Source organism: Lasioglossum baleicum, chromosome 12, assembly GCF_051020765.1.
Source record: "Lasioglossum baleicum chromosome 12, iyLasBale1, whole genome shotgun sequence".
NCBI classification, from domain to species: Eukaryota; Metazoa; Arthropoda; class Insecta; order Hymenoptera; family Halictidae; genus Lasioglossum; species Lasioglossum baleicum.
Genome location: NC_134940.1, coordinates 2,784,261 through 2,809,547, shown reverse-complemented (window position 1 = coordinate 2,809,547; position 25,287 = coordinate 2,784,261). Strand labels below are relative to the sequence as shown.

The 25,287-nt window shown below is 48.8% G+C and overlaps 1 protein-coding gene across 4 annotated transcripts in view; it reads right to left on the bottom strand.

Annotated features, from left to right (window-relative positions):
* E75 (ecdysone-induced protein 75) overlaps positions 1-25,287 on the bottom strand; it is a 162,595-nt gene that overhangs the window by 15,179 nt on the left and 122,129 nt on the right. For 3 of the 4 annotated variants that reach the window (XM_076435855.1, XM_076435856.1, XM_076435857.1), the window contains exon 2: positions 1,464-1,552. In XM_076435855.1, coding sequence (XP_076291970.1) covers positions 1,464-1,552 — 89 coding nt within the window. Of the gene's footprint in view, positions 1-1,463; positions 1,553-1,905 lie in introns of all 4 variants that reach the window. The other variant, XM_076435854.1, reaches the window with a different exon arrangement.

Here is a 25,287-nt window from a genome sequence, read left to right as displayed (position 1 = left end):
TCGGGTCGACGCACGAAGAAGATCTGCGAGCACCGAGTCACCGATTAACACACCTGGCAGAGCGTCCCCCACCATCTGCGCCGCGACGGCGCTGCGTGGAAGTGGTAAAGCGACAGAGGTGGTGGCAGCGCGTTCTACCACTTCTCGAAACGAATTCGCAGCCTGTGCTGCCCCCACCAACCGCCTCCTTCAAGTCGCACAATGACGATCACGAGGACGTTGGCCTTCGCGGGATGTAATTATCAGTCTCGAGGTGAACGATTTACATTCGATTTGAGGTTTCGCCGATAGAGATTTCTTCTCTCGATTGACAGCTACTGATTGACGTTAGCGCGACGATTGCCTAGCTTCTCCTTATTTTTAGCGCGAGTCGATCAATTTTTCGTACACGGAAAATGCTTCTAGTTCGTCGGAGACCGATGATTTATCTCTCGGTAAAGAGGACGACGCGACGCGACGTGCCGAACAAAGAACAGAAGGAAGCTGGACAGGAAGTTGCCCAGACGGATGTGCGTTCTCTGTTACACATACCTGAACCCGACCCGATTTCCACTCTCTCTCGGCCACACGAAAACCACCAGCACAAAAGCAATCTCTCGGAAAGGTCCGAGAGGTTCTACCTGTCCAGTTCCCTTCTCACGCGTTTTCCCAATCCCCGAAGGTTATCGGTCGTCAAAGAATTTCGCCACATTTCACGCTCCCCTTGCGTAACCGCCCGCGCAGCTATTGTCCGAGGCTAGATTCAAGAAAAACGTGTTCGGTCACCGCGGTGTATCCTGTTCCATCATTTTTCACGGTTTCCGTCCAGCCTCTCTCCTCGATGACTTCTTTGTCGAGAATTCTTGGAAACATTCGACTAAAAACCGACGCGATTCGAAATCGTAAATAACGAGAGATAATGTACAGCGGTCTCTAAGAACGTCACGACAGTTTAAGGATCCTCTAATTCCGCTGGTAAATACGATTCCGCGTTTTTTTTTCTTCAGCCTTGGCAAGAAACCGAGAGACAGTCGGCAGAAGAAAAGAGGCCTTGGCGAGATTTTTCGTCTGCCTAGCCCCGATCAGTCGAGGAGGCAACCGTCAAGGATCAGCATAAACGTCTCGCGATTTCCGCGTGCACAAGGTCGAGTCGCGCTCGGTCGATAGCTTCTCCGTAGCCTTGGTCGCATCGTACATTCACATTCATGCTCCGTTCACTTCCTGGCCACATGGCGACGCGGTATATCTCACGCGTTCGGTATTTTTCCTCGCGAGGAAAAACGAATCGCGAAAACGTTATCGAACGAGCATCCCGCGACTCTGATCGAATTCCTGGCTTTGGAATGTTTGTCAAATTCGATTAATCGACACGACAGAACGTCGCGTCGCAGAATACGAAGAAGCGCGAAGAACAAAAGCCAGAAAACTGCCGATGGGAGTCGCGTGTCTCGGGTATCGCGTTGCGAAAAAAAATATCGACTCACCTTGCACCCCTCGCACGAGTGTACCCCATAGTGAAAACCGGACGCCTTGTCCCCGCAAACGCGGCACAACACCGTGGTCCCGTCGAATTCTGCAATGCAAGAGAAAAAGAAAAACGTCCATTACACTCGGTTCACTGACGTCGCGTCGGGGCGACGTGTGCCCCGCTCTCCCGCACGTGGCGGAGAGCGCGCGGGCTGGGAGAAAGGTGGGAGAGAAAGAAGAACACTTTCTCCTCTCTCGGCGGCGTGTTACAGCATCGCGCCGTGTTACAACTTTCTGCTTTCACTCGACTGTCACGGCTGCACGATACTTTTTCAGTTCTTTCCTAGCTCGATATCGACTCGACTCGACTCGACTCGACTCGACTGGGAGCTCTGACCAGCGCGAAACGGTTCGAGAGAGAAAAACAACGAGAGGAGAAACGGCACCGAGTAGTCGTACCTATGTTTAATTCAGGCTCGGGTTTAGCCGAGGAAACGGTGGAGTCCATGGTGGGCATGTTGGGGCTGATATGATGGGGCAACTGGGCCACGTGATAGGCGCTAGACATGCTCTGAGAGACGCAAGACATGCGCGAGACGCTCGACGATCGCGAGCCATGCGACGAGATGCTGGAGATCGGCGATTCTGGTGCTGGCGACGTCGCCACAGTAGCCTGCGCGCTGCTGTCCGGCGTTAGAATCATCTTCGTGAACGTCTGTGAACGTGGGCTGACGAATTTGTGAATCCTTGGTCTTCTACGATCTTCGATATAGCATCCACTTGGCACGGCACTGCACTAAGCTGAGCACCGACATTAGTCCACAGTGTTCCTCGGTGAGATCACTGACTATAATCACTAAATATCACTTGTTCGTGGCACGAGAAATCCCTGGAGACTTCTGTTCTCGCAGACAGTCTTTGTAAACAAAACTTCCGTGGTCGAGGCACCAATGACGAATATACTCTATCTCTCTCTCTCTGTCTATACATATATATATATATATCACATGATAGAAACAGAAGGAAGGGTATTTACGTTTCGGTATAAGCCACGGAGAGGTCCTACCCAGGGCGGCGGGCAGGTGTGTTCTGTGGCAACTGGTGGACACCTCGTCCGTGTTATACCAAGGAAGACAGCGCACCGGGTTGCACCGCGCGAGAGGAAGGAACAAAACGGATCCGGCGAGCGAACGTATACGTTCGAGCGCGGATGGAAGGCAGAAGAGAGAGTGAAAGTAAGTGTTCGCTCGAGGGAGGTTCGCGTTGGTCTGACTGGAGTTCGGCGCTGCCGAGTGTTGGTTACCTGGGGGCCGTGCAGCCCTTACTCGGAGCGAGGACGGATGGAGGGGAGGGATTGATGTGGCTGCCTGCTTGCCAGGCTGCCTCGACCATCTACAATGTCTACGCCCTGGCTACCTAGTATGTAGTAGAGGACACACAGTGCACCGGTGTGCTCTCACAGAGCCCCCCGAGAGAGTTCATCGTATTTTCAATGCTGGAGGTCACTGACAACCGGCTGCGGGCCCGGGCACCGGCGTCACGGGCCCAGCCAATCGCCGAGTCGCTGCCTGGGCCGCGTGCCCGCCCGATTGGCCGAGCTCCATCCCCACCAAACGCACGGACCTCTACCGGCCGACTCTCCTTCCTCCCGTCGGAGGAAGTTCATCGGCCGAAACCTTGACTGAATTACCCCGCAGCAGCGGCCAAGGCCATGCGCCCTCTCGCTCGAGCCAACCGCGAGACCGTAGCTGTCGTTTCGCCTTCTGCCTCTCTCCTCGTCTCCCTCTAACCTTGCCGGCTTCCTCTCGGCCTCTCTTCTGTGCCTCGACGCCTCTTCTGTCTTTGTCCCAGCCACACCGATCCTACGCAGCTCCGACACCTCTCTGTCCCCCGTACTCGTCGTCGTCGTCGTCGTCGTAGTCGCCTCCTGGATTCCCCTCGTGATCTTCTTTTGCTCGTCCCTTTTTACCTTTTCTAAAATCGGTCCTCGATTTCACGAGCTTTCTCGAACTACGCCGATGCATTTTTATGCAGCTGCCCTTTGTCCGCGGAAACATTACTCGACACACCGTCCTCTCCGTGTCTATGTATTTATGTGTTCTATGTTTTATTCCCTTTTTTCGGAAATATATGATACAATCGAACTCTACGAAGTGGCACACGTGTTAACAATATTTCTGTACGAATTAAAGTTGAATTTTCTTCAATTTATGCACGTCTGGCAGAAATGAGTGTTGCTTCGAATATGACCACACACAAGTGTTGCATATTATTATGATGCACCGAGGGTTAAGAACAATTGAGTAATTCGCGAAGCGAATGTTCGTCTCGCGATAAACCGTGGCTCGGTTTTGTGCGACGCTGGCCAGAAACTCGATGACATAAATCAATTCGAGGCGCTCCGGTTGATTTCCCTTTCGCGGGCAGAGAGTGCGGTAACACAAAATCGGCGGGCACCGAAACTGCACGCCAAGCAGAGTCCGCCGCGCCGATTCGAAGGACGATAGGCACGTGCTCGCTCGCGGGCAAAAAACGTGATGGCGGTTCGATGAACTTGCTGGCGGGGCTGGTTTCGTTTCACGATCGCGCGAAACTATCTCAAGATTTTCGATCGTGTTCGCCGGCTTTCGTCGGCATTCTCGTGACTAGGCCGCCGCGCCGCATCGCGGAATTTTATGGTCGGGGATCGATTTACCGCCGATCGAGCACCGAGACACTGTGGATCTCGATTCTCTTCTGCCGGTTTCGTTCGCGTATAATCATTAGACTGCGGATTTTGCGCATTTAAAACGTACATTTTAAAGAGAAGCGGACATGTTCGAAATATTTAAGGACGTCGATGCATTAGTTTCGTTTAGAAGAATAGAATTTTTATTTGGCTCTTGTGTCGTTTTAACATTGTTTTATTTTGCGTATACTATTCGCTTCGCTCGTTAACGTCCTTGAGCAATTGCCGCGAATTAACAACCAGCGAACTAATTGTGCTCCGCGAACTTCCGTCGTTTGTGGCACCTTTTGTATCGCCGGCTGCCTTCGACGACCCATTATTAGGCTTCCTACGCAGTACCACTATCGCAGCCACCTGTCTCGGATCACAGCCACCCACGCCTTTTATAATACACTTAGCATGCGGCAAGAGCTTTCCTTTCCTGTGACGCCGAGGACATCGAGGTGCTAACCCTCGCGGATTAACTGCCACCGCCTGACTCGGCCAAGCCGACGCCTTAGGATTTTGTTAGCTGTCGAGCCTTGGGCTGTGTTCATTAACGCTCCGTATATCATCTCCGCTTCCTCCGGCCTTCGCTCCTCCGGCTCTTTATTGAAATTGGATATCGACGCGTCGCGGCGACGCACGGTTTTCATAATTCGCCGTCTCATAGATCATGGAATTTTATAACCGCCAGAAAGAATCGCGTTTGTTTCTGCTTATTGACCCTTTGCACTCGAATGGCGATTCTGTGCGCGCGCGTGTGTGTGTGGCGTCAGTAAAAAACGATAAATCGATAAACGATTACGATAAATCGTAAAAAGCTCAACTGTTATTTCTAACTAAAAACTGGTTACATAGAATAAAACCGATCTGGGTTGAAAGGAACGTCTTGATTTTGCAATTAAAATTGTTTCGAAACCAAAGTAATTTCATTTTCAGCGTCCGGAACATTTTTCATCATTAAAAGTAATATTTCTATTGTTTTAAGGACGACGTAGAGTTTGCACACATTCCACGTCGAAAGGGTTAAGAAGGTAGTTCCCTCTTCCCGAGGATCATGTGGTTTAAAGTTTTAAAGGAAGCGAGGCATCTTCCGGAGGAACCGGAAGTGTCTCCCATTGTCAGCACCGTGTTCTAACCGGGAGAAGTTCGGAAACTCGATATTTCGCTGAAAAACCTTTCGAGTCTGTGTGGAATGGGTTAAGGAAAGGGTCGGTCACAATAAACTGGAAATCCAAACACGAGCCCCTTCAACCCTTAGCCCTTTGGGAGCAGGCCACTCGTGTAGCCCTCGGTCTCGTAAACGTCTCCGTGCTTTTTTCTGTTTCTGTTCGGCTGAAAAGGGCATAGTCATTTATTGCAGCTTCATAAACGCATAAACGCAAACTTTCTCCGGCTGTGTGTGCGTGTACAAGGTACAGTCCTAAGGCGGTTTAACGGTCGAGTCTCTGCAACGGTGAGGTGTCATGAGAGACCAGCCTGGAAAGTTAAACGTCCACCATCATCTATTCAATAATTTATTTTCATGATTTTATGGCAGTGCTATTACGAGCACTGACCCTGTCCCTCGCCTCCGGCGTGTCGACCTTCTTCGTCCAGCCATCCGATTGCTTTTTTCACTCTGTCCTCGCTCGTTTATTCCTTTGTCCTCGTCCACCGTGCCGGACTGCTTTCAATTAGAATACGCCGGCGAGACTGGATTGGCTGGCTGGCTGCTGGTCGGTCCACTGACTCTCTCTTTCTCCCTCTTTCTCTCTGGCTTCTTGCCGATCGACCAATCGATCACCGATTTTTCTTCGAGGAAAGGGGGTAGGGGGGGGGGACCGAGAACAGGCCACTTTTTCGGTACAGACCGGGCTCGTAAATCGTGGCACAATCGACCAACAAATCGCTTTTTCCAGGGATAGTCTGCACCGATGCGAACCGGCACTTGCTCCGACCAATTCGTTTCCATTTTTAGTCCAGCATCTTTTCGTTTTATTTGAAGGCTCGAGTGGAACTTCCCACAGGGGGTCTGATATGTATTAGGAACAGCAGAATACATATAACGCATTAACTATTTATCTCGCGCAAAACCCTCGAGGACGACCACTTATTAGTTTATAGTGTCTCAATGAATCGTACACGGACCAATAAATACAGTGTGCTCTAGCTAGATTAATTAGGTTCGCGCGGTCCATTTTTATGTAAATTTTAGTTAAGACTTAGGTTAAGATTTTAGGTTAAGACTTTTTTTTGTCATGGCTTCTTTTTGTTTTTATCAGTTATACTGTAAAAACTGTATACATTTGTATAAAAGGACCGCGGTCCGTATATAATAATAATATGATAATAATAATCATTATTATTATTTTTCAGGAAATCAAAGGACAGCTTCGTCGCCTCGCAACCTCAAAACCTGGATTTCTCAAAATACCGAGAAAATTTTCTACGGAGAAAAATAATCAATATGATCTGTTGAAATCGGCGATATGTCGATAGTTGTCTCTAATCGATTAATAAAACAAAAATTGTACTTCCTTCACCACGTGTGAAGAATACAATGAAAGAAAGGTGGGTAAATTGCTTGAAACTAGAAATTGTCTTCTACTTTATGAGCGCATTAGCGACAACACAATTCGGCCGGAGTAAACAAAAGGAAGTCCATTACATAAAATTCCAAAGGTTTGGGCGTACGAATCGAACTGGCGCGAATCTGCAAGCTGTTGCCCGCAAAGTTGGACAGACCTCGAACATAATGGCCAACGACGACGGAGGTCAGACGGACTCGTTTCCTTGAAATCGGCTAGCGACCTGCAGCGATACGCATTTATATGCAACGAATACACTGTGGCCCTCGCGTGGCATCTATTTTTAATCGGGTAGTGTAAAGCGATCGCACGTGTCGGCATTATTGGAGTCCGGCGAAGAGTAATCGGGGAAAACGTGACCGAGGAGAGAGAATGGAAACTCAGCGCGAATCGGCTCGCGTCAAACTAGGGTATAAAGCGACAAATTTGTGACAGACTTCGAACTTCGAACCACTGAAATCCACAACGTCCATAAAATAAAATCCTGTTCATCGATTTCCTACAGATCTATTCGAAGAACTCGTTTCAGTTCGAATCTAAAAAGAAAAGTCAAATTGTTTGATAAACATGCGAATTCTGTTGTACCGCGGACCAATCAAGTTTATCCACCAAAACTTAATGAACGCTCCATGTTGTTCCAAGAAAAGATTCTGTGCTTAGAATTCCGAGCTAATTATCTGGGCTAATTACTCGCGCCTATCTGTAGCAATTACTCGCGGGAAGTGCCGCAATTAATCGCTGCGAAGATCGCCGATTTTTTCCTCGTTAGAAGCTGAATGAATCGTCGCGAATTACTCCGGGAGAGTTCGATGACGCCCGATCGATTGAATCACGGCCGCCTCGAGGAATTCCCGCCTCTCTCGGGTTCAAGAATAAGGACGTCGTTGCCTGCGTTGGATCGAGTGCGTTTGCCGCATCGGCATGATCTATCGCACGGCTGCTGAGAAATTTATACGAACTGCTATCTCGTGTTGGTTGACGACCCCACGGCGAGATATAATACATTGTTAACGAACTCATCATCGTCAACTCGCGTTTCCGTTCATTTCAGAATTTTTCGTCACGCCAACTTAGATCTTCCAATCCCGGCGCACGCTGATTTATGTTAATCGACGCCGCTGTAAAATGACACTTGGCATATTTATTCGGTTAGCTGACTGGCCGACAACAGAGTCAAGCATAAGCAATGTTTCGAGGACGAGAGCGGACTGTTTGGAAATAAGAATCCGCGTATCAATTAGTCAGAAGGTTGGTGATATTTCAAAAAATATTTATGGTCGGAAAGACTGGAAGGTCCTCGGTGACGTAAACCTCGAGGGTAAACAGCAGAAATATTCTACTAATAGAAAACAGTTAACTCGATGATCCGTAGTCTGCAATTATAATGTGATCGAAATTCCTTCGTGTCGCAACATGGAAAATCTTCAGAAATGAAACAGTTTAGAAAAGAAGAGTGGAGAAATTGTGCTGGCGAGGATGCGCGAGGAGCGGCGCGGCGTACGGGGATCGCATCGTCGAGAAAGCCAAGAACAATTAGACTTTTTTCCGTCTGGCATCGCAGCCAGCGACGCGTGTACAGGCAAAGATAAAAATGTAACGAGGTGGAGCATAATTAGAAGCTATTTTCACGCGGCAATGGAGGCTTCATTGTCTACCTTGCTGTGTCCTTGGCACTGAACGTCCGGTCGCCGACCGGCCTGGCGTTTTACCTTCGCCGGCAGCTTCCTAGACCGTCGACAGCTTGGTAACCAGTGCGGTGTGTCCGTGTCCCGTCATATCGTTGACCTCGTCAACAATTTATCGAACCTCTTCGCCAGGGCAACGCGCGCGCGCGCCGATAACCTGCCTTGAACGTATTCTTTCTCGCGGGCACGATATCATTTCCACACTCGGACCTTGCGTCGATCATCGTCGATCGATTCACGGACTCGTGAGAATCCAGACGAATCATTTCAGATCGTTTCTTTCTTTCATAAAATTCGTCACAGGCTAATTCCGGAGCAGACCATTTTATAGAAAATCAGAGAGAACACTTGATTTCGCATAGGGATGATCTTCTAATTAGAGAGCCCTTAGGATTTGGTTACAACAACCGGCGATGCTGCAGCAAGTTTCAAGGATTATTATATATGTATCGTACGTCATTATTGGCGCGCAACCATCGAGCCCGCGCAGGTATTAGAGTACGGGCGAGTCTGGTAAAGTTTAGTCGTTACAGAGTCCACCGTCAATGACTTCCTGGTGGATTCTCAGTTATTAGGCGATCAGAATGTAGTAGCGAGCGCGGTGGATGGTGTAGAATTATTCAGCTCTGCTATTAAGTAATATCTTTATATTACACGGTTGTTGTTGTCGGAGCATCGCTCTAAGACAGTTGGAACCGAAGATTCATTGCTGCGAGTCCACCTAAGTAATCCTGTTTAGCTACTTTTGCGAGGGTAGTTGGCTGTACTTGTTAAATCATCGTAGAAATTCTAAACGGTTAGAAAACGGTATGAACATTTTGTATCGATTTTAACCGCTTGCCGTATTTCCACGAGTCAGACTCGTCATGAAGATTTTAACCAAGCTGAACAAATACGAATTTCACGCCCGATTAACACGTTGCGTCGCGATCGTTAATTACCACGAGGTGGGGGTGGGGATGGTCCGTGCGAGCCCCTAGCGGACCCCCATTGTCCCGCGGCCCGTTCTTTCGTGAGAAAGAATGAAGAAAGATTGCATATTGCGATAATATGGTGGTAATCTGAAGAAGGTGCACGAGGCGTGCAGAAAAGAGAACGGTGCCGCGCGCGCGGCGATGTTCTTGCGGTTTGCGAGCGCACCCGCTGCGTTGCTGCTACCACCGCGGATGTTGCTGCTGCTGTAGCTGCTGTAGCTGCTGCAAGTTCAGTGACATCAACGCACGCATGTGCGTGACGCGACGTGCGCACCGTTATGCCCATAGCCTGCCCCATAGCGCCTACTGCGGAAGTATAACCATATACTTGCCTGTTGGCGAGCCGTGTGGCCGTGTGTCCGACGATCGGACACCGATTTCATATCGCTTAATCCGATTAATCGCTAGGCAAGCAATTTTCCGCGATCGATTCTCGGGACACGCGTGATCGTCACGGACCTCGTGCGGATTAGCCCTCTCGCGGACCGAACGGAAATTCAAGTGTGACGTTTAAAGTAGCGGCAAATGTTCTTTGTAATTTTTTTTTAACTATTTTGAAAGAATCCAAGCAGCGGATAAAAAAGGACAGTCGAACCTGAGGACATGGCACTGCCTAGGCAGCTAATTTGCCACGTAAGAGGAAATCAAGCAGGGGAACAGGAAGAATGGGAAAAAATCCGAGGAGGGCGAGGGAGGGAAAGCGGAAGGTTTCAGTGGGCACGGAGGAGCAGCTGCGTTGTTGCAACGTGCTTCGCACCCGCTGCACGCCCATTGAGATGCACGCTGTACTCCGTTGGCGTAATTCTTTCCATGCGACGCGTGTCCTCGATCATATCTCGCCCGAGAACCACACTGGCCCGGGATATCTGTGTCAACGGCACCGAACGGGTTCGGCAAGCCCGGTCCGCGGTCCCAGCGGAATTAAATCATCGCCAGCTCCGAAATCGAGAGCTCCCGCCTCGCTTTCGAGCCACCGCACCGCGCGCCAGCCACCTTGATTGCATCGACATTCACCCTGGAAAGCCCAACCTTGGAAACTCTCGGTGACTTATTCTCGTAGTATCATGAGAAAATGTAGTCTTTTCTTTATTAAAATTAATGCCTGAGTACACAGTGAAAATGTCTTCTATTTGCCAAGTATTAATGAGTTTTCCAGGTCGACGAACTTCGGATAGCACCTCGGAGGAAATTGAATTTTCCTCGAAGGAAACTGTTTTCGTCGATAAGTCTCGAAGAGGAGCAGCAATGAAAATCGCTGGAGCGATATCGGCCGCGGCGAAAGAAAAATGGAAAAAGTAATTTCTCTGGTGGCGCCTCTCTCTGTTTGCGGGTCGGCCGATGCGCGATGGACAACTTGCGCCGCGACCTGCAAACCGAGGCAAGGAGGCCGTTCGATCACCTTGTTCCACGCGTGCACACGCACACGCATCTATTTCCCCGACTAGTTTCTCCATTACAGTTTCATTTGATAATACATAGTCATGCGAACGCCTCTGCGCACCGTGAAACCGAACCGAACTGAAATGGAACGGCCACGGTCGCTGCTCCAAATTTCGCGGAACAAGCGAACTTTCCGTAACGATTATTTCCGTACCGTGGAAACGACTTCCCGGTACAGATCAGCGGTATTCATTCGACGATCTTTTGAATTTCCAATGTTTCCTCGCGATTTCGAAGACTGCGGGTGTTTACGTATTTGTAGGTTCAAAAAATTGTCAAAAATGCTAGAAAATAAAATTCCACAGAATTTGGTACGATCTACAAAGACGACTACCGTTGAAACTAACATTTCACGCGATTCTACTGTTTTAAAGTTTGCCTAGAAAAATTGGAAACATCACGAACATCCGCAGTCTAAAAATTGTGTTACTGCATCGCGTGAAAGCTTCGTCACACTACTAATTGTTGCTGGAACCCTCGGCACCGCGTTCAATAATTTATACAATTAGCCGATGCCGGAGAGGGGAGGTAGAAAAACTTTCGTTCTAAAGACATTCAAGAATTCCATTCAGCAACGCTGCCAATTAGACTAGAATTTAGCTAGGCACATTTAGGACGTGAAGACACTCAAGACGGTAACTGGAACGTGCGTCTAGCTGCCATAAGAAGATCGGTTCGGCGAAGTCCGTTGAAAAACGTGTGCGTTTCGCGAAGATCACAGCACTTTCGATTGCGGGATCAAAGTGCAGGATCCCACGTGTGCAGGGTGCATCCGAAAGCTAAAGTGCAGCCGGTCGTTGGATCTCGCGGGCGTACCAACGAAAGCGTTATTGTCAGAATACCATCGAGACACTCGACGCAAAAAGAGATTAGAGGTTGGCCTGCTCGGTCGGCGGAAAAGGGGATCAGCGAGCAAGACGAAAGAGAAGGAGACCAAGAGAGGAGAGGAGAGGAGAGGAGAGGATCGTGTGCCACTATCCGCGGCCCCGAACTGGCCTGCTCCGCATCGCCACTTCGAGTCGATTACAGCGAGTATGCTTCATTCCACCTCCTCTCTCACGGACGTCCGCGGTAAACCGCTTTTTCCTCCGTCGATTAATCGCGAAAAACGAAGAGAAACAAGAAGCCGGCTTGCCTGCTTGCCTGACTGACGGTACCCTACCCTCCCCTCTCCCACCACTTGTTGAATCACGAGAAATCGAGGATCAGGTTTCTGGCCCGCTGATATACTGATTTCGTGAATTTCACCGAAAACGGACCACGGAAAGTGAAAATCCAAACGCTCGTGTTTCGGAGCCGTTTAATCCGGGATAATTACGTATCGAACAACTGCAGATTCATGATTTAATCGTATGTATAATCCTCGGTTTCGTTTGTGAAACATCTGGTGCTCAAAATATAAACCGTTCTTGTTAGAACGGTTTACGAGGTCTGTTCAAACAATACGTGGACTGTTGGTTCCAGGGGAATGCGCTTGGAGTCGATGTGTTCGTACATATCAGCTGGTTTCCACGTCAACTGACGACCCAAACGTTGACAAAATCAACACCCTGGTGCGGGCAAATCGACGTCTGATCATCAGGGAGCTTGCTGAAGAGTGTGGGATATCAGTTGGATCTTGTCACGAGATTTTGACCGAGAAATTGAAGATGCACCGCGTTGCTGCGAAATTTGTGCCATTCAGCCCTCAGAACTAGTCAGTTTTTGGCCAAACACTTGATCACTGTTCTTCCCCGCCCTCTACTCACCTGACCTTTCTCCTTGCGACTTTTTCTTGTTCTCAAACTCAAAATACCCTTGAAAGAAAGAAGATTTTAGACGATTCCCGAGATTAAGGCAAATGTGACGAAGGAGCTGAAGGATATTACAAAAGAAGCGTACCAGGACTGTTTCAACAAGTGGAAACACCGTAGGGACAAGTGTGTGCGTCGGGAAGGAGAGTACTTTGAAGGGGACCCACACATGTAACTACTGAATAAAGTACATTTTGTTTTACGACGTCAGTCCACGTATTTTTTGAACAGACCTCGTACATTCAAGTCCGAGGAATTTATTTACGGAGACCGCTATGCACAGTATTTCCCTTATCTTGACTTCCGAGGGGTGTGTGACCCAGCCAATTCCATCCCGGAAAAGTCCGAAAAATTCTTCTTAACCATGATGAAATATTATCGGTCATATATCAGCGTTAATCCTCGTGTGGTTCGCCGCTCGATTTTCACGGTCCACACCGAAACAGCACGTTCGTTTAAGGGTTCATGGAGAATTGCGAGCACCGTGGAAAAATCTTGGCTCGTCCCTTGGCGATGACTATGAAAAGGCGATTGTCGGGTAACTCTTCTGCAGGTACCTGCACATCGTGGAGCGGTAATGCGATTATAAGACGTTGTTTGTCACCGACCGACGTGATTAGCCGTTGTCTGTTTGCCTTCACCGGAAGGATGATCCAAAACAAACAAGCAAACGCGGGCGGCGAGAGGAGGGGTGGCCAACGAAAAACGGCAATCGATCGATGTCTGGGAGATACCGTAGGACGCGTAGGGAGTCCAAGGGTATTATCCTACGGGAGCCTAGTCGTGGTCCACAACGGAGGCTTCGGCATAATTGGGAGACAATGGCTCGTTACATTGCGGGAATCCTCGTGGGCGTGGCGGTCGACGGGAAAGGGTTAAGAAGTCAATCGGTCACGGAAGAGACGCTCGTAAATTCGTTGCTCACCAGCTACGCTTGACATTTCACGCTAGCCAACCTCTACGATTCTGCCGCGCCTCGATCCTTCTCGAAACTCTACGGTCAGACTTGACTATGGGGGGGGGGAGGCGAGTGGGGGCGACACAACTATGAATTATTCAGCGTGGATAATCGAGGGACCCGGCTGGCTACTGTTTTTATTGATTTCGGGTACGGTCAGGGAGAGGGTATTGTGCTAGTACCCAAAGTGGCCGCACTCTATCAACACCTAACTGTGTTTAGGCTTCAGAATGAGCGCGGTGCAGGACCCTCAGTACCTTGGTCAGGCTATGAAGGTAACCCTTTCGGTTTCAGTCTGTTCGGGATGAAAGGATCGATGAGGATAATAGGCGACGAGGATGATGACAACAAAATTTATAATAATGCGTCGTTTCTTTAAATAAACTGATCGGATTCTACATGGTTTTATCAATTAACAATGTTTCAGTCAAGTTCCTCGACCAGCAGATCGTATAATTGAAAAATAAGCGGCAAGTGGTTGGAGGCAATTAATCTCCTTTTTAATCGAACAAAAAATGGTATGATTTCCATAATGATCTAACACACGGTCCGGTGGGTCTATGAGGAGGGGGACCCGTGAAATCGAGCGTATCATCGGACGATTCAGCACGCAGCCTAAACGGCCTTAGGGTCGGTCGTTGCCGAAACACAAGGTCGGCCCCAGAACTTCCGCGTCTACAATTCGTCCCTCGCTCGATTGCTCAATGATTTAAGACCGTCCGAAGATTGATGGTTATGCGTGGCGATTACAGTCCCGCGCCTGTTCATTAGAATTTTCTGTCAATACCAGAACTATTCTATTTCATTTAAGCCCCAAGGAGAACGGGTTCGTCCCACCATATTATTTTAGCCGGTTCGATAACATAACTTTCAATCTTACGCATCGGTCGGTTGATTGATTTACCGAATTCGTAGGAAAGTGAATATCACGTAATCTTTTAATCGGTGAATATATATTATAAATCAAGTTCCGTTGAATCATTAATTCGTCGAATTCATTCAATTCGATACACCTGCATTGTAAAAACAAACGAGAAACGGAAGAGACTCGTTCGTTAGAAGAATTGCAGATTTGTAAGCTGATTTCTGGGCACTCGCATCGAACGAAAAATTTTCTAGCTCGTTGATCAAGCCTTCTATGTTTTATTGTAATTGTTCAAGATAATTCCATTTGCAGCAATAGAAGTATCTACCGTTCGTAACAATTTGTATTTGCGCCTGCTGTCGGGTTTTAATTAATGTCTTCATAATTACTACCTTCGTAATTCTCTGGAAGTGAAGACGTTTGCGTTAATAAGTGAAGAAGTAACGCACCGTTTAATTAATCGCGATAATCAGCTACGATTTCGAAAAATCGCGAGATACGTGTTTCATTATTCGATCCCGCGATACCGCGATACCGCGTGGTATTTCATTAATATGTGCGGAAAGAAATATATCAGCTACTTGAAATCTAAGAATTCGCTTTAATTATTTGAGAGAGCTGTTCGAAGTTCGAGTAGATGGATCGTTCACCGAAAGATCTATTAATTGCCCGACTGTTCTCACCGCGGCACGGCGCGCGGCGCGACCCTCCGCAGACAAGTGATCCGTGCACTCGTGTGTCCGCATATTTTCGCGGTGCTTACCATAAAAATGCCTCATTGAATACAGTTTCAAGAGTACCGACAGCGGAGGCCGATTTCCGCGTTGGTTTGATCCGATCCCCGGCGCGCTGCTCCTGCCGAGCCAACGAACAGGGACGGGAAGAGGAGGAAAGGGGAAGGAAGAAGAGAGGAAGAAGAGAGACGATCTCCTCTGACGGTCATCGATCCCAGAACCGCGAGAAACCCTGAACGAGGCTCGGTCCTTGAGCCGAAGCCGGAGACAATGAACGCCGACCGAGTCGCCGTCCTCGGAGCGTTGACCCAGAGAACGAGTCCGCGAACGATTAACGAAGCCTTTGCATAACCGGCCTCCGTCGATCGATCTTCGATCCACGGAATCGTCGTTCTCACCGTTCGAATTACTTATCCCTGCTCCCATTTCGAGCCTAATCCGAAAACACCGAATCGGTCCCGAAACAATCGTTTTCGATCGAGACAGACAAACAAATTTGCTCATGCGAGATATTACCAGTGCTTTTAAAACCAGAATATTTACAAACTGATGGATTTATTTATTTACATCGCCGTTTATATGTTCGATGTATGTTTTTATTTCACAGATCTATAAATTCTCGAAAATATAAAATGATGGTAATTTGACTGCGGTGCTCACACGATCATTAAAAATTGTAGAAAATTAATGAGATGATGGTAATTTCCCTTTAAAACTCACACGATCATTAAAAATTATATATAAAATAATATAATAATAGCCATTTTTATGAGGAAGTCGTAAATATAGATTGCATCGTACAATAACTGTATCCACAGAGTGATAAATAGACAGCGGATCTTTATGCAAAATAAAAATTGTTTGCATTAACTGCAAGACACAAGAGCGATATAAACATTTCTTTCTTCGATTAATTATCTAATTAAACTGAAACCAATACGCTGATGTCTTTAAACCTTTTTAATATGCCCACTGTCATAAATGCATAAAATCCGCAGTCTAGTGATAAATATCGCAATACAGAAATTACACGTTTCGTGCACCACATCGAAATGAAAGTATTTTTGTCAGCCGGCTCTGAAAGAGCCCGAATACGCATATTCGTTGTAAATAAATAAAATCGAGTTGACACGTTCTACAGCAGCGAACAGCACGTTCCCAGTTGGCGAAACCCTCTCCCCAAAAAGCAGGCCCCCCGAGCGAGAAACTTGTGCGTCCGAAAACTGCATCTCACGCGTTATGCACGAGCTGCATAATGTCCCTCTCGTGCAGCCCCTCTTGTTCTTATCGAGAACTGAATTGAAGCGGGATCCTCCCCCCATGAAACCCCCAGGTTTGCAAGACGGTCTCTGAAAAAGCGGTACCAGGGTACGTGAAAGCTACCCCGAGCGAAGAAGGAAGGGTGAGCCAACCGGGCGAGATCAGCTTTTAGGGGACTATAGTTAGGTCCTTGGAAGCCAGCGAGGAGGACAGCTGGAGGTGCACGACCGGTGAGTAGGGTAAGGTCGGTCACGGGTGCGCCGCGGTACGGTGACCAAGTCGAAATAGATAAGGCTAATGCACTTCGTTCGCTGCGTTATCTTCCCCCCTGAAACTTCACCTTCCCGACGAAAAAGTAAACCCAATGGCAGTTTCTAGAAACATTTTTCTGCTGTACATGGTTCCACGCGCAAATTTATTAAAAAGTACTGACATTTTCAGCTCGGCTTCCCTGAAACGAACCTATCAACTATCTTCCTCCCAGTACAATTTGCTTGAGGGACATTGCTGGTCCCCAAAAATGTCGAAGATTGCAACACAATATTGGAGAACGTGTCCCCGGACTCCGGGGCCTGGGAGACGCTCCGAGGCGTTCGAGAATCGAGGAGGGTAAGGTCGGTCACGGGTGCACCGCGTATGGTTGCCAAGTCGAAATCGGTCCATGCACAAGGCGGCTCTATGCCACGAAATGGGGGAAGGAGTAGAACCTTCCGAGAGTGTACGTGGCCCATGGAGGGGTGGAAATAAAGCGCGCGCTAAACCGAACGCGAGAAAGAGCAAGAAAGAAAAGAGTGGGAGAGATAGATAGAGAGAGAGAGAGGTATATAGGCGAAGGGGAAGAGGGGAGAAACGGCTTCCGCGAATGTTACGGGACTGCATAGCGACGTGGGAGTGTAGCGACTGCACCGGCGCGCGTCTTGCACCGACATGCACGCACGTGCACACGCGCCGATCTTGGGAGTGCGCCGACCCCTACCAGCATGGAAAACGGTCACTGACCTCCCTCTTGCCGCCCCCTCCCGCAAACCTGCCTTCCATCTGCACCTGCGATGTCGCGAGGGTTGCGCGAGGGTGCTGAAAAATCGCGACTCCACCGGCTAACGAGAACCGGGCTCGAATTGTTACAACCTCCACAATTCAATTGTTCAACGGATCGTTAATGTCGAGGGGGTGGCCCGAGCCTATTCCTCTTTTCTCTATCCTATTCGCCTAATGGTGTTCGAGGTCGATAAAAATAGAAAATGAAAATTCAAGGCCGATCGGGGTTGGTTACGGACCCCGAACCCGAACAAAGAGATCCTGGGATCCGCCAAGATCCGTTGATTCTGGATAATTGGCTCGCCTGTGTGGGGGGTGACAATGATGTCCTTTACTGCTGTAGTCTTTTCAGTAGTACTCTTTGCTCGAATTTATTCTACACGTACACTCCCGTCCATTAAGTCACCGCACACTTATTCAAATCTCGATGCAGAGACGATTTTTTGTTATTAAAGGGCCTACTTGGTATTTTTAAAATTCGAAAATATAAGAATAATAATTATAATTTAGAAAATATTTTGGTCAGCTTTTAAGGAGCTATATTACGAACTAAAACATGGTACTTACTAATTTTTTCTAGCGTGGAGAACATCCTTTAATTGCCAGGGATGCAAGTAGTGCCCACCATAAAAATTCTGACCGTTCGATAAAGAAGCGTAACATCTGTCAAGCAATATAAGTGCTCGATGGTCGCAACGCCTAGTTCGTTGAACAGGGGACAAGTCCGCGTTTCCCGGCACGAGCAACAGGAAGGCATGACTCACGATCCTGCGTTTCCATCGAACGCGACGCATCGGGACGCGTGCGAAACCGTCATTTCTATGCGCACGGTTTATCTATCTGCGTTTCCCCGGGACGCGATTCACCGTCGCGGCGCGGCGTCCCGATAAAGTATCCGCGGGGTTGTCAACCCGTGCAAGACTCCCTCGAGCACCTACCTATAATACTCCCGTTTCGAAAACCGCGGGGACAGGCTTATCGAGAAGCCTGTACAGGAACCGATCAACCGTTAGTTGTCAAATAACGCGTGAGAACCGTCAGGCTAATTCGTTATCGGCCTCCGGGTGCCGTGTCCGGCAGCTGAGACGCGATTTTTCTGGTTCAAGGCACTGGCCTATTACAACTGGTACTGGTTCGTGCGGCTCTCTGGTGCAAGGTCTCGATAACACGTTTCGGAATCGATTCTGAGATATGTTGGAACTAGCTACCCTACCCAATCGAACAATTCCGCCGTGCTCTCCGATCAACGAGAGTGAAAAATGTCACCTGTTGCTGCTGGTAAAATGGCAATGCATCGTGAGAGAAAGACTATTTAGAAATGAAGTATCTAGTTTCGATAAATTACGTACAGAACAAGCTGATTGTATTTGTATCTAAATCCGGAAGACGAACGCAGCGTATTTCTATGAACGTATGGAGAATAAACGGACTATGGTTGAGCGTATAGCTAGAAAATAAATAGTCTAGACAGGCGGATTACGAGATCAATAGCGCTTATAGTTAAGGGTGTTCAATCGGAGATCCACTTGGATCTAACCTAGAGACCATTGGCCTCGTAGCGGAGGTCAATCGCATTTCGTTTGTGCCATTATGCCAGGGGAATGGTGGCTCAGGACGAGAGAAACAAGCTGAAGACGAAGAAGAAGAAGAAGGAGAAGAGGAAGATGCTCCGGTACACCCATGGTCGTTCTCCCCCGTGAAAGGAAGGGGGGAGGGTCGTTAGGTGGACGCACATTTCGCTTCCCGGTGCATAGGAACGTTCGAGGTGCATCGTGGAATCGTGCATGTACGCGAACCACGCGATGGAAGACGATGCAGAAGCAAGAGGCATGAGGACGATGAGGAGGATGAGGAGGAGGAGGAACGATGAGAGACACGTTGCGAACGGAGGAGGGCCTCGAGAAGAAAGCGATGAAAGAAGACAGGCACGATGAAGAAGATGGTGATGAAAAAAGAACAACGCGAGGAGGAAGAACAGAAGAAGAAGAAGAAGAAGAAGAAGGAGAAGGAGAAGAAGTAGAAGAGGGGAACGCATCCTCGGGGCCGTCCTAACGGTAGGGCGGGTCACTGCACGCGGCTACGCGAATGCAACTCTTTGCAGTTGCACCGCGAGCGTCGGCCAAAGACTTCGACTGCAGCGTCGCACCGGTGCAATGCCCTACCTAGGTGTAACGCTCTCTGCTACCCTTGCACATTCTCGCGTCCTGCCTCGTCTGGCTTCTTCCTCGGCCTCCTCTGCCTCTTCTCTTCGTCCCCCTCCACCCCTCTCTCTCTCTCCCTCTCTTCACAGTCGAGTCCTTGAACTCGCTCGCAGGGAGGGTGACGTCTCGGAGAAGGAAGAGACCTCTCTTCCTTCGGGGTTACTCCTTGCACCTGGTTTGTCGCCAGGAGAATCTGTACGAGCCTTTGAACTCTAGCTACCATCTCCTCGTCCCCTTCTCCCTCTTTTCGACTGCGTCGATGACCATGTCAAACGAATCTTCAGCTCCGAGAGCTGAAATTCGTGGTCTTGATGTCGGCGCTCCAATTCTTGAAACTTCGAGGGAACTGTCTTTCGGGCAGAGGTCCTCCAACCCTACGATGCTCCAAGTTTTCGTCAACTGACATAAAATGCCGGTGGATGGTTCCCGAGAGCTGTTCCACGAGGCCAAGTTGCCTCGTCACTTTAATAGCTTTCGATGCGGAGTCCTTGACGATCGAACCGAGTTTTGCATTCCGGCTGGCAGAGCTAAGCATCAATCTTCCACACCTAAGAATACACGTGATCGACCGCGGTCTAAAAATAGCAGATTTATTAAGTCCGATCAATCCGTCGATGGTGCACAACGCGGAACTCCTCCGGATCTTGTTTTATTCGGGCTAAGTTCTTAGAAACTATTGTAAGAAATCTCTCATTGATCGTCGAGTTAGCAAGTTAGCTGCCCCCGGTGCGCCTCGATTAAGCGAATACCGGAGTATCAATTTATCCAGCGAGTGCACTTCGCGGCAGCGATTCGCTGAGAAGGTGTCCACGAGGAATTCGCATGGCGAATCGCAACGATCGGTCGACCTACAATCGCCGGGTACGAAATTCATCGTATTCCGCGACGGTGTTCGGTGCGTAACAGTACTCCTACGTCTCTCTACGCTTAGAACGCATGCACACGTTCACACGCTTGCGTAGCGAGAGGTTACGTGCGTGCGTAAGAGCATGAATGACATAACGATCGTAGAGCCCGTGTCGGGCGTCGACCCTGGGCCAGTGCACTACCAGTACACGCCGTTCCCGCCAGGAGAGCCTTTCTTACCAAAGAGACGATAATACCATCGCTTCCTACTTCTAGCCGCCGCACCGCCGCCTGCCACTCCATTTAAAATATCGCCGTTTCACCGCCGATATACTGCTTTCCCACTTTCGGAGCTGTACAATGCTATTCTCCGTCCAAAACCCACCAATTACTTGCCGATTTCTTTCGCGAATCTACGACCAGCCTCTCGCACTTTGGATGCTTTTAGCGAGCACTCGGTTAATCCCATTCTTTCATTGGAACGTGTCCGATTCGCTCGCAATGTCGCATTTGTGTTATTGTCAATACCCTTTTGTTACGTTCAGCTTTCACGTAGTGCACTTTTGCTCATCGATGCGAGAGAATCAGGGTAAAATCGCTCTTATTCATTTCTTGCTCGTCCTAAGAGCTCGAAGAAAAAGACAATTTTTCTAGTCGATTTTCTAAAATCTGCTTTAATAGTCCGTTAATATCATTGAACACTCTCGTGTTGAGAATTATGAGGTATGTCACCGCGGACTGTTGCAGGAACGCTACTTGTGAGAAGAGCTAGGCAGTACACATACACACACGCACAGTGTCCTCGGCCGGTGCAGAAGTCAAGTTTCGCGGACTAGCCTCTTATAAAATTCTGACAGTGTACTTGCATAACAGTACTCTCGCGACTCTACGCTTACGCACGCTTGCGTAAGAGTATGAATGAGACAAAGTCGTCGACCCGGGCCACTGCGTCACCAGCAACGCGTTCTCTTCTGAAAACGATTTGCAGTCGGTTGTTTTGACTCACCACGATTCCGAGCATTTGTCAAGCCTCCTACTAAACGTGCACACTCCGGACAGGAACTAAATCCTGATTTATCTAGCTGATGTCAAGATTAATTTTCATGCCAATTCGATTCAATTTCAAGCTCTGCAGAGCTGAAGATAATTGCAAGTTCCTGTGATCGTTTACGCGGCGCGGTCCGCTAATTAATACGCTTAATCCGTGTCCCCGAAAAACTTGTCAGCTCGGTCTCCCGCGCGTCCGTCACGGCGAACTACGCCGCGTTTTGTTTTTCTGACCCACATCGGCCCGAAAGTTCGTTGGCCATAGCTATCCTACCTCCGGGCCTGGAGATAGCTGCGCAGTTTCGCTAGCTGGACGATCCGGACCCTCTCGTCCGACCGTATCCTGTGCGTGACGTAATACTTCTCGAGGATGTGCCGATGACACGTGCACGATAAGGAGCCCCGTTCCCCGAGATAATTTAAATCCCGTCAGAATTAATGGAGCAGATTGGTTTAATTCAATTTCAGAGAACCGACTGTGACGCGCAAGTGGCGAACGACACGGGTTCCACATATCTCTCTCCAGTTATTAAATCAATTACGCTTGTCCGTAATATTCGCCCGCGATTTTCATTTATTTCGCTCGTGGCTCTCCCTCCTCCACTCTTCATTCCATTTAAAAGTTTGTTGCTCTTTTAATTCGGCCTACTGTGTCCGATTAGTAATCACATTTTAAATAAACGCAACAAACATTGATACAGCCACGCAAAAGTAAAACGTCTAAACCGAATATTGTATCAACATTTATGTATCAATATTTATTTTCAATTATTTTTCCTGTGTTTGTGCCTTATCGCGGAAATCTGTCTGATTTCAAGATCTATGTATATTCATTCTATGTATATGAGCTCGAAATTCCTGCTGGAGGTCTCGCAGAAAGGATTATATCGAGAAATCCCAGTAAGATTGATGAGGATCAATAAATTTCGAGTCTGAGAAAGTTTCAACTCCGCGAATCAGCGTGAAACACCCGAGGAACCTGATTTGAAAAATATTTGCCATCACAGTTGGATGATAAATATTAACCTGAACGGAGCAAAAAATGTCTGGTAACGAGGCAGAGATATTTTACGGTGATGAAATGTTCCGACCTCGAAGCAGCAAGACCGTACATGTGACATTTCGGTCCTGAACTGTTCACGCTTGAAGAGGGATTACAGCGATCGTTTTTCGAGAAGGCCGGAAATAAATCGGCGGGCAGAAATAGTCGCGAAGGCGGATCCGCCTATCGCGTTAAGGGGGTAGTCTCGTTACCAGGACTTCTCATTTTCCGATAATGAAGGCGATGTGAGGTTTTTTTCAGTAGTGAAAAGCGCTAGATAAGATCAATCTAGGCCACAATCGCCCTCAAAAGTCCTATCTTTACGTTTAAGAGGCGTAATTTGCATTATTCTGATCTCGCCGTGTCTGAACGGGGTCTTAGCGGGTTACTGAACCGCGCGGTCCCAGGAATCCACTTGTTTTCTGTTCGATAAATCTGACGTGGCTGCGGTAGGTGTGAACGCCGCGCCGCACCGGGGTCATGCGGCACGCACGTGCGTGCGGATTGCGTGCGAGCGAACGACCGGCTAGCGTACCGTCCCCTGTGCGTCACTCGGCCAATCGGACGAGCCAGATTAGTCAGGCGCTCGTTACCGCGCTTCTGAATCATCGGCCGTCTTTCAGGGAACGCGTCAGTCTGTTAAGGACAATTCCCGATGGACTCTCTCGGAACGTACCTGGGTCACCGACCCCCGAGATGCAAGTAACTTTAGAACAGGACACCGTCGGATCCGGTGAATCTTTGATGAGACATTCAGAAATATTCCGGGAATATTCTCCCTCATATAGAGTGACTAACTTAGCAGGATCGAATTCACATAGTCGCGCAGGTGGTCAGGGTTAGATGCGGTCGGGCGACTCCGCCCGAGCGAACGTTCAAGATCACAGTGCGGAGGAGGTGGATCGATAGGATAGGATGTGATAGATAGTGGCTAACCTCGGGAGCTGATCAGCTAAGAGAATTTTCAAGTCGAGGCTTCCCTCTTTGTCCTACAATCGTAAACGTATGTTAAACGAAATGACAAAGTTCGAGCAAGATCTGCAGACCAGCAGGCGAAGCTGTCTAGATCAAATATAACGCACGGAGATTAGGAAAAGCTGGAAGTGGCTGATGGGAGCTAATCAGCTACGGATCTCAAAGTCGCGGCTTCCCTGTCTCCGATAAAACCCGAACGTGTTCGCGTAGGGATAGATTTGGTATCAGCGATTCCGGAAAAATGGTAGGTGGTGTTAGAGATCGGCAGGCAAAGTCGCCCGGAGAGGTCCAATTAGAGATCAGAGATACAGATCCTGGCGCGGAAGAAGTTCTCATCGGCGCGGCGCGGCGCGTCGACACCGGGAAAAACAAGACCAGTAGCGATTCCCTGTTCTCATGCTCGTTAATCTATTAATAAACGTGTCCTTAACTGTTTCACCGGGTGCCTGGTTCGAAACGGCGCTGCGCGCCGCGCCGCGGAGAGTCACGAAGGGAATTTCTCATTAAAAACGAGCAAAACGACCAAGCAGGAAGAAGCGTGGCGCGTTGGGGAACGGTGGGAGCGAGTGGGGAGGGGAGGGGAGGGGGAGGACAACGAGAAGGAGGATGAGGAGGAGGATGAAGAGGAGAAGGTGAGAGGGGGAGGCAGGCGTTCTCCGTTCGTCGCGAGATTAGCCAACCTGGAAGAGGGCCGATGCCAGTGAACTCGGTTGGCCGGTCACTAACCAGGTAACCCACACTAGCAACAACGTCAACGTGCTATGCAGCGCCGGCAGCACCGCCGGTTACTACCACCAGCACCGACAACGGTTACGCTATAGGCTTTTTCAAACGTTCTCGCGATGCACCGCGGCGCTCACCGTGGAGAAGCTAGATGCACTCGCGGGTAATTGCGCCCAAGAGAGAGATTCCTACTTGGTCGCCCGCCCCGCGCCGTTTGCTCCCGCCTTTTGCCTCGACGTCGCCCTTTTCTTCCGGGAAAGATAGCAACCCATTGCCTTCGAACCCGATCCTGCCAACCGCGCTGCGCTGTTCGCCAGCCTGCCCGGAGAGCCTCCATCTCTAAATGGAAGGGTTGCTGCCTTCGCAACGCGCAGGACACTGAACCCTGCTCATCAAGGGTGCAGTCTTCTTTCAGAGTTCTTCCATTGCTAATTATTCTCGAGATATATCAGGCACATTCAATTTTTGTTCGTTCAACAGCACCACTAATACCATAGCAATAGTACAAATCGACTTTTAGGCAGCTATTTCTGATACTGGATTCAACGTTCACTCGTATTCATACGACGCGACGCGACGTCGGATATTTATGCAACGCTTCCCTCGCTCTCCGTATGTTTACCACTGTTCTTATCGTCTTACTTTTGCTCGTTGCATGCAAACGTTCACTAATCGTTCCACTTTATTTTCAATGGATTCAGTGAATGTACACTCTCAATGCGTGCACTCTCAGGAGCCGGCGAGCATGTTTTCGCCATGTAAAGCAATTGTCTTTCTAAAACTTTTATCGAACTTTCTACACTTTCGTCCGAATTCTGAATAATCTTCACTCTCTCTCGTTCGTTTATGTTCCTCTTCTATGAAATTCCATTGTTTTCGAAAAATCTGGAATTCATCACTGTCGCACCAGACAGCGAACAAGAACGAAACGAATGGCTGGAACGATTCGAGAGTACGAGTCTGGTTCGAAAAGGCACAGA